Source organism: Nanorana parkeri, unplaced genomic scaffold (genome assembly GCF_000935625.1).
Source record: "Nanorana parkeri isolate BGI_ZX_2015 unplaced genomic scaffold, ASM93562v1 scaffold1063, whole genome shotgun sequence".
Classification (NCBI taxonomy): domain Eukaryota; kingdom Metazoa; phylum Chordata; class Amphibia; order Anura; family Dicroglossidae; genus Nanorana; species Nanorana parkeri.
In genome coordinates, this window is record NW_017307331.1 from 518,101 (window position 1) to 528,540 (window position 10,440).

Sequence of the window (10,440 nt, forward strand, 5' to 3'; positions counted from 1 at the left end):
GGGGGGGGGGGATCTAATTATTTAATTCTGGCCATGTATAGGGCTAATAAGGCAAATGAGCAAGTCATTGTCAAACAAATGGCCTGTCTCCCACACAAAATTGCCAGCTCACCCTAAAAGTTGCAACACACACAATATAGCTGCTTTAATCCCAACTTTCTTATAAATAGGGGGATAGGTTATTTATTCCTTCAGACCCTGCGAGGGGAAGGAAACACTATAAAACAGGATATCAGGTATAGTTCTCAGGGACTTTTAAACATCAAGAAGCAACATCCATTGTAAGTGATTTATTCAGCATTTGAAATAGCTTAACCACTTGAAGTCCGTGGTGTTAAACCCCCTTCCTGGCCAGGCCATTTTTCAGTATTCAGCGCTGCAGTATTTTGACTGACATTTATTCTGTCATGCAACGTTGTACTGAAATTAATTGTATACCATTTTGTGGGGACAGATAGAGCTTTCTTTGGGTGGTATTTAATTATTTAATCACCACTGGGGTTTTTATTTTTTACTATAGTAAGGAAAAATTACCGAAATAAAAAAAAAAACTGTTCCCCCTAAATTAAATTATAAAACATTTATTATTACCCACTTTTTTGGTAAAATATAAAAGATGGAGTCACGTCGGGTAAAAAGACACCAAACATGTTAAACCTTAAAATTTCCTGCGAAACCTCAAAAAATTACAATACTTAAAATTGGCCATAAGCGATGCTTTAAAAGCTTTTACCGCTCATCGGTTATTATTATTTTACAGCATTTATATAGCGCCAACAGTTTGCGCAGCGCTTTACAATATAGGGAAGACATTATAATCACAGTACAAATCAAGACAAGGTGGTAAGGAGGGCTCTGCCCCTGAGGGCTTACAATCTAAGATAGTGTTATCAGTAATTGATGGCCCTAAAATTATTGCTCTCAGTCCGACGTTCACGGTGATATGTAACATGTGTAGCGCAATTGTCGTTTTCGCTCGCTGGTGCATCTTTACGTTTATATGTGTGTAAACGTAGGGGTGGGGGACTTTAAAAAATGTTGTTGTTTTTTTTACTTTTTTTTATATGTGACATTTATTTTATTTTTTATTTTTTTTACACTTAGGGGTCTATTCACTGGCCGAGCAGAATGGAAAAATAGTTAAAAAAGTAGAAAGAAATAGAAAACGATTGTGCGTAGCTAGCAGTGACAGCTAGCCCCGCCCAACTGTTTTCTATTGGCTGGGACGGATCTGCTGCCGTAAAAAAAAAAAACACCATAGGAATGCATAACTAGATTCCTATTGGCTATTTCCCTTTGCAATAGCAAACTAGCTATTGCACCCCCCCCTCCCCCCCCCTCTGCTGCTGTCAATCACCAGAGGGGACCTGATGGAGAACTGCATGTCCCCCTCTGCTGATTGACAGCAGCAGTGGGCGGGTGCAATAGCTAGTTTGCTATTGGCTATTGCAAAGTTAAATAGCCAATAGGAATCTAGCTATGCATTCCTATGGTGTTTATTTTTTATTTTTTGCAAAGTTATATAGCCAATAGGAATCTAGCTATGCATTCCTATGGTGTCAGACAAAATAAATAAAAACAGATTACAAGGAAAGGTTTACTCTGCTCGATTGAGCAGAGTAAATCTTTCCGAGAGAAAGTGTTTCTCTCCTGGGCAGCAGGGAGCCGTATTAGACTCCCAGAGCGTCCGGGAGAGTAATGACAGATGGCGTCCCTGGTTACCAGGTAACCAGGGATGCCATCTGTCATTACACACTTAGAACCCGGAGAGGCCGCTGTGATATCATAGCGGCCTGGCCGGGTTCTCACTGTGTAATGACAGCGTCCCTGGTTATTTTTAAATCTTTGCACTCCATGTCCTGCTGCTGGTTACAATAAACGAAGATTTGATGGCCAAGCATGTGTGAGGGCTGGTATTCTAGCTTTTAATTAACCTTCTCATCACCACAAATAGTACCAGTATAGAAATTCCAGTTGGTGCAGAGGCGGCATTGTCTTTACTAGAGGATTGGGAAAACTGCAAGAAGAGTAGTTTTCTTTTATCATTTTCTCATGTCTATCCAGAATTATTGCTGAATTTGTACATTAAAATGTATGTAAAGCCAAAACCTTTTTGTTTAGTTGGATAGAATGTGGAAGCATTGGAGCCTTTGTCTAGTTTTTATTACTGTCTGTGTCCCTGCTGAGGGGGAGAGGACTCACCCTCTATGTGTCTCTGGTACAGAGGGATGGGAAATCCAACATTTGTGAGTTGCCACAGGAACAGAAGCTGAGGAGAAATCTTTCAGTGGGGGAATCTGTTATGGTGACAGCTGTCTAAGAGGAGATGTCACCTTGCTTTGGACAGATGTTACTTCTTGCTGCGTCAAAACTAAAAAAAGAAAAAAAATAGCTTAACAGATTTCAATACAGTGTGATCCACCACTGCATCCTATATCTGTACGCAATCTCCTCTAAGCAGCTTGCATACATTTGCAGATGATATAATCCATATTTATCTAAGTAGCTGTAGGTTTAAAGCTGGCCATACTGTAAAGGTAAAGTGGTGGTGAAATGTATATTAGAGACAGACCCAAACAAAAATATTCTTATTTCCAAGAAGCACATTGGCATCTACACTTATATCCGTTCCTGACATCCTGCAGAAACAGTAGTAGGCCACTCAAAACTTTCACCTAGTATCAGCTTTGTTATAATACAATCATCCCACTGGGAATACATTTCCTTGTGCAGCTGGGAAGATTGAATTAAAGTAAATGAAAAGAAAACAATTAACAATGAAAGAAAACATGCAACAAACTAAAAAGCTAACCAAATTAGTTCCAAGCTGGGTCAGCCTTGAGACACAAGAACTGCAACCCGAACACTAAGCCATGAAAATTGACAACTTAATTGACTTAGCTTCTCAAATAATAGCACTGGGAATGTTCAGAACAGGAAATATGATCAGTGATTGTATAAAAAAAAGGTATTTTGGTCAATACATACAGTCATACCGATTCATCTGTGACAGACATATTAAGATTTATGCAGCAAGGCATGTACATTATCATTTCCCCTCCATAGCACACCTGAGGACAATACTGTAATTGCTATATGTTAAACACTTAAACACCCATTCACACACCAATGTTCATGTTATGTTAGAACACATTAGCAATGCATTTAAGTCACTGATATTCAATTAGTGAATCACATCTGGTCTGAAACCACAAGAGTCTGCACCGTTTACAACTTCGTAAGCCTTGTGCAAAAAAAAAAAAGTACATGAAATCTCATTATGATCTACAATTTCTGGTCAATTACTTTTTGTGCATTTTTATGTCAGATATAACAGCCAGAAAACGATTTTGCCATTTATATCTTCTCTCTGATGCCTGTTTTTAAACGAATATGTAATTTCACTATGTAGACCCAACCATAGAGTCTGCGTTTCTCTGGGAGTCTGTGTTCACCTCAGGTTCAGGAGAAATGTCTTGTTTTTGACTTATAATTTCTTTGAACTTAGTATCTGAAGTGAACATAGGCAAAGGTAAAAATTACTCCTTCATTAAAATCAGTCTTAGAGTATTTAACCATTTTGATTCTCAGGGAACTCTTTGAACAAAAGTGTAAGTGCTAAAATACAGATTGGTATAATCAATTTTAATTTTAATAGAATTATTTACTTTCTTAAAATATAATTTTACATTGAATTCCCAAAAGTTTTTAGATTAAATAAAGTACATATCACTGAACAAAATATATGAATGTAAATAAAATAACATCCTTCATAGATTACAAAGCTGCCTTATAGTATCCTGTCTCTAGTTTCTCATGTATCAGCAAAATATCATCAGCAAATGTTTGGTATAATCACATGATTGATGTTCAGTAAAATACACACATTTCTCTGATAATGGTTGAAGATATTGACATCTTTTATGTTTAATGATATGTTGCTGTGTTGAGCACTAATTATTCTTTATTTAATTTAATTTGGCTATGCCCCTATATTGTAAGCAGAAATACCATATAGCGTTAAGACCTTTTACTTTTCCAGAATATGCAATATTGTAATTATCCTCTTTAGACTATAGACTGTACAAATGTTGATTAAAATCATAATAATAAGCGTGCATAAAAAAATAGATATTTATTTATGATGTACACATTTTAGGATTTGATTGCATGTGGGATGATATTAGAAGACAAAGAGCATAACAGCGATCTATGCAAAATAATTCAAAATTAACTGGCCTTATATTAGCATATTTTTATATATATAATAAATTCAGTATTTTAAAAGGAATGTTCCATGATTTAAAAATAAATCGATGATCAGATGCATTTAAACACTTTTTTTTTGTTTTTTTGCTTTTAAAAAACACAACAAAAACGTGAATAAAATTAAAATGCATTAGAAAAAAAAGTTGGCTTCTGTGAAATGTCATTATTCATTACTGTGATTATTTTACATACATCTATTAAAATGTTTCAAATGTAATAATGTGCAAGAGCACTGCATAAAACATCAAGATAAATATAACTTTTCTAATGAATAATTTACGCTGCAGGTTAATCTGATGCTTGTTACAATATAGTTTATAAAAATAGTGTAACTTTGAGGGCAGTTGTTGGAAAAGTTGCATATCCCTGTTTATAACATTATTTGAAATTCAGGAATACAAAGTACTTTATGTCAACAAATAGATCTTCATGGAAGAATTCAGAAAAGTGTATTTATTAAAGTAAACCTGCCACTAAGAAACACATTATAAATTGCCATAGGTGGGAGATGGAATTTCACTACTGATTGTCCCTTGAGGCCCTGAAACTGGGAGTATGCAGTATGCAAGTCTTCACTTTTCTTAAGTGTTTAGGAATGCCCTATCTGCATCCCATAATGCAATGGGGCACCTCTGCAACCTATTGAGAAGCACTACATTGCAATGTAAGATGCAGAGGGAGGCAGGAATGCCCAAGCTATAGATAACTTGCATGCCCCAATTTTGGAGTTCACTAAGCTGCAAAGAAGCAGACTGCTATGTACTGGCACCTCTAATGTATTGGTACCTCCTGTCACCCAGATAAGGCATTATCTACTGTATTTGCTAGTGACAGGTTTACTTTAAGTAATTGCATATGAGAAATAAGTCTCAGAATGCAAAATATAAAATGTTTTAGGAAGAATCTACAAACATTTTTTTTTACATCATAAAGATTTCAAAATACATAAATATTAGAGAAATGCTCTCATGAATCCTCCACAAACAGAGGAAAATGAATCCTGATTAGGAACTTTGCACTCAGTGCCATTTATTCCAGATTAATTTTCTAGGTGTGTGTGTGATGTGTGTGTGTGTGTGTGTGTGTCTGTGTGTGTGTGATGTGTGCTATGTCACAGCTTACCCTGTTTTTCAAATATTACATGAGAAAAAAATAATAATGTGATCATTACATAAAAATGAAACAGTCATGGCATCTTAATAGCAATTGAAAAATGAATGTAACATGCTCTAAACAATGAAAAATATTCCTAATTATTTCACGTCTTAACCTCAAATTGGGCATTAAGGATTAAGGAATACAGCAGGGTATGAGTAGCCAATTCATACTGTATTCATTAACAATAATATTCTTTGAAACTTGAATTTGTGCCATTTCAATCCACTGGCAGAAACCAAATCAAAGGATTATAAATCCTTAGTTTCATGAATGCATGCTGAATGGCTATGGCAGCTCATATGTTATTCTTTTACGTTGATTACATGCATTAGCACACTGCTTGCTTTGAAAAAGAATTAATAAATGAAAAAATAAAACAATTGTTTTTTTTTGCCCCAAGCTTGAACATTTCCATATGTCAAACCTACCAGGTGACAGGACACACACTAGTCTGTACAATGCATTCAAATTTGACTACAACAGTAGTCGAGAAATTACATTTGGTTCACTAATGAAATGAAATTATTTTTTTTTCCCTTTTTAAAACCGGGTATCCCTGTATATCCCTCACTATTCAGTTCTATGAAGTGCCCAATTATAGATTTGACTTAGCATTTCCTAGGTACATCTCATAGAACAACCATCTCACCAATACCAATCAACAAACTTGCCATAAAACACTCACTATTTGGTCACTTTTTTAACGTGTAGAATTGTCATAGCCAAATTTTCATATAACAGCTCAGGATCTCAGTGTCTTTTATGTAGTGCAACACATTTGAGCAAATCAAAGACAAGAATAGTGAAGAAGAAAAAAAAAAAGAAGAAGAAATGCTAATGTGCATATAAAAATAGGTGCTACATTAAAATATTTCGTATTTCAACAATAAATTATTTTTGACTACCCAAGTTATAGATTCTATGTCTTTGCACTTCAGAATTTTGCTTACACCATCTATGGTGATGCATAAAGATCGTAAATAGCTTACATCATTTAGCTTGAGCTTCAAAAGTCTGGAGAGCATACAAATACATCCTGTAAAAATGGACCTTTTATATTAAACGTAGGGGGAGGGAGTTGCTAAAACACCAGAAAAGTCATTTAGACCCACCCTTGTCTGAAGGGTTATAGCATGGTATACTCTTCATAGATACCTCCTAGCACCAAGAGTGATTCCAACTCTTTAATTCTCAGACTGCAGTAATAGGAGGAACGCTTTCGAACAGTAAGTGTTGTGCCCAGTTTGTACAATTGATGGTTGTCCTAAAAAAAAAAAAAAAGAAGAAAGAGAGGAGAAAATTGCACACCCTTTCAGTAGAATTTGCTGCAGCTGAAAATCTTGTGCCAAGGCACTTCATCCGTAGGTTGAAGCAACAAAATCCTCGAGTAGTCCTTTGTTTCAGAGATAATAGTGTAGATGGTGGAGTCTAGAACTGGCTAAATGTTGTCTGTTTTTCCAGCACTTCGAGGTAGTCCGGCTCAACATTAAGTTTAGCTTTTAATTCCAAATACTCGTTCCTATTAGGTTCCACATAGACAGTACTAGGGGTGCTGTAAAGCACAGCTTCTCTTAACCTGTCTGGATGCAGAAACTGACGCTTTGCCTCGTATTTTGGGGTATAGGTAAACGGTGGGGGGTTGCTATACTTGTATTCAATGTTAGTCCCGGGTGTAGGTCCTTTGTCGGGTTCTAGGATCCCTCTGTAGACACGATCTGTATCTTGCACAGGTGAAAGCTCAACCCTTGGCTCGATGGTGCTGACACTGTAGCCAGGGCTCCTCAGGTTGCTCTCTCTTTCTTCTTCCAGGTGGTTCCTATAGGTGACTTTCAGCTCATGGAGATCTTTGTAATCATCCACAGAATTGCCTTCCCTCGATCGATAGATGGGGTTTTTACACATGTGACCCAGAGGGTGGGGGATGTACTCATAGACATGGCCGGCCGGGGTCTTGACTTTGGGCAGAGGTCGGTTGCTGTACACGCTGTACTGCATGTTGAATGAGCTCACGTCTGAGTTATTTGTGCTGGCTGGCTCATTCTGATTTTTTTTCCTTCTCTTCATTACAAGGACGAAGAGCCCTGCAGCCACAAACACAGACATAATGAAAACCAAGAGCAGGCTCAGTATGAGCACAGACAAGGGCACTGAGCTCGGCACTTTGTTGTCGACTTTAATGGGATAAATAAACGCGGTGGTGCTCTCTGGGGGCTGCTCCTCTGAAGGAGTAGACGTGGGAACCACGATGTCAGAGTAATCTGGGCAAAGCTGATCGGCTTTGATCGATCTCATCTCCTTCATTGAGAATTTCTTAGGGGTCTTGCAGATCACGTCGTCCACCAAGACCCCGACGCTCAGCTGCTCCAGCCAGAGCTTCATGCCGACCACATCGCACGTACAATCCCAGGGGTTCTCATGGAGGTCGATCTGCACCAGGGACTTGAGCTGGTCCAGCACACCGCTCACCGTCAAATGCGAGAAGTGGTTACTTCGCATGTTAAGCCGGGAGAGGCTCAATCCCGAGAAAATGTTACTTGGCATATATTTCAGGAGGTTGTTGTTAAGGAATAGAAGGTGCAGGTTTGGAACGGCCTCGAACGTCCCACGTTCTATAACTTTAATGGAGTTATATTGGAGGAACAAATATTGAAGGCTCTGAAGGCCATAAAACAAGCCCGGTGTCAGCTTTTCAATGGAATTGCCATTTAAATAGAGCCGGCGTAAATTAGTCAGATCCCCAAAGGCTCGGTCCTGGATGACTGAGATGCGATTATTCCCAAGGTGCAGGAGGTCCAAGCCAGTCGAGTCAATAAAGTCAGATCGGCGAACCAGAGTGATATAATTACCTGTCAGGTACATCTTTTTGGGGTTATAAGGTTTCGGGTGTAAATCGGAGATGCTCTGAATCTTTCTCTCCTGACAGTTGACGTTTAGTCCCAGATTGGAGATCTGTAAATTGCAGGTACAGTTTGTAGGACACTCCAAAGGCACAGGGGATTTGGTCTGATAAGCAATGTAACCATTTTCTTTGGGAGGGTGGTGAGAAGTGGCTCGCACTCTGGATCGTGTAGGCTGCCGTGTGCTTTTGGGTTTGGTGGGGTTTTTGTAAACAGAAGAGGAGATCGTGGCCCCCGAATTGACAGAGGCGGGGGTGGTGTGGAAGTACTCGTTGGTACTCCTGGGGACGGGAGGTCGCATCTCATAAGTGGGGATCAGTTTCCTGGGGCACAACTCCTGCTTGGATATCTCATCCAGATCTCTCCCATACAGTCTAAAAGGAGTTTCACAAACCACGTCACCGACTAGGGCAGAGTAAGAGATGCTATAGAGCCAATCCTTCAGGGCAATTAATTCGCACGAGCAGTTCCACGGGTTCTCCTCTAGTTGTAGCTCCACCACCTTATCCATGTGTTCTAATAAGCCAACAAAGGGAAGCACTTTCAGCCTGTTTCCTCTCAAGTCTAAATGTGTCAGGGGAACAAAACGAAAGAGATTGTTGGGCAAGCTGGACAAGAGATTGTCGTTGAGTATCAGGACTTGTAAAGTGTGGAGCCTGCTAAAGGTGTTGGGCTCGATGGAGATGATATAATTATAATCGACCTGCAGATATTCCAGGCTCTCTAGACCGAGGAAGGTGTCATTTTTAAGAAGTTCCAGCTTGTTATTGTTCAGATGCAGCCTCTTTAGACCCTGCAGCCCGTTAAATGAGCCCGTCTCAATCTCCTGGATGTCGTTATTCCCCAGATGTAATATAGAAGCCCCACTGTAATTGACAAACTCGTTCAGGTACAAGCGGTTCAACAGATTCCCAAACAGGAAGAGATGGTAGATAGCAAAACGTGGAGGAGTGATCTCCGAAAGGCTAATGATCCCCCTGTTTTCACAATTCACTGACAAAATGCCATCTCGCTCCTCACAAGGGCAATTGTCACACACCTCTCCATACGATTCAATAGTTTCTGCCCAAGAGAGAACCAGGGATGTCAAAGCAAATGCAATCGTCTGTAGTATCCACATCTGCATTTTCTTGTTTAAGTCCTGGTCGAACGTGACTGCAGAGCAGCAATGGTACATCTTAGCTCCTGCATAGGAAAATACAGAACACGTATCAGTACAGCAGCAGCGATCCGAGGCATGCACCTAGCATGTTGCATGTAATGAAAGGCTATACGCCTGAATCCTAGCAATAATCCACACTATTCCATAGGTTAAACATTGCCTTCCCCAGCTAAGCCTACATTGGAAGTGCAAATAAGGGCTGCAACGCCATGATCACACACGTTTGCAGTGCTAAAAGCATCATAATGATCTATAAGTATGCAGAAAATGGCTGTCACTTGTGAGATCTTTCTCCGCTTTACCTATCGCTCTAGTCGTTTTATTTCAGCACCTCTCCACTGAACAGCGCACTGACACATCTCCATATTAACGGCCCCTGAAAGTTACATATTACATCAAGGCTGTTCTACCGCAATGCGTTGTATCATGCATTCCTATGATCATTCCTTCATTAGATCTACATAGGATAGAAGAACAAATAACACACCGTCATTGATAGGAGGCATAGGAAGGAGCAAGGAGAAAGCGACTGGCGTCATGCACCGTCTGCGCCGGATTCCTAAGCAAAATGGCACTTTGTGGGGGAGATCAGGACTATTGTGTGGCCACGACACCCCTCTTCCATTTGTGTGCTGCTCGTGTAAATAATGGGCGATCAACTGCACGGCATCATCTGTGAAGCCTTAATAATAATCCATGAGCGCTGCAGCCTGCTGATCCCCCTGCTGAAGGGGTTAATCATTGCATGCTCTGCCAAGGCTTATCGGAAATGCAGATAATGCACATACGTTGAGGCTCTGGGGAGCGTGTTTAGTCAAATATCATTTACTTTGGACAGGCTGGAAAACTAGCTTAGTGAGGAGGATGGCATAGATCATCTCGATTTTCGCCATTGTCAATAGCCTCAGCATTAAAGCAGCTCATTATAGGCAAGGGTGGTTGCTAATACTCCCC

The 10,440-nt window shown here is 39.5% G+C and overlaps 1 protein-coding gene across 3 annotated transcripts in view; it reads right to left on the minus strand.

Moving 5' to 3' along the window:
* Positions 1–5,182: 5,182 nt before the first annotated feature.
* Positions 5,183–10,440, minus strand: part of SLITRK5 (SLIT and NTRK like family member 5) — a 7,381-nt gene continuing 2,123 nt past the window's right edge. For 2 of the 3 annotated variants that reach the window (XM_018567562.1, XM_018567563.1), the window contains exon 2: positions 5,183–9,509. In XM_018567562.1, the coding sequence (XP_018423064.1) occupies positions 6,856–9,509 (2,654 nt within the window). In that variant the 3' untranslated portion in view covers positions 5,183–6,855. Of the gene's footprint in view, positions 9,510–9,788; positions 9,854–10,440 lie in introns of those variants that run through there. The other variant, XM_018567564.1, reaches the window with a different exon arrangement.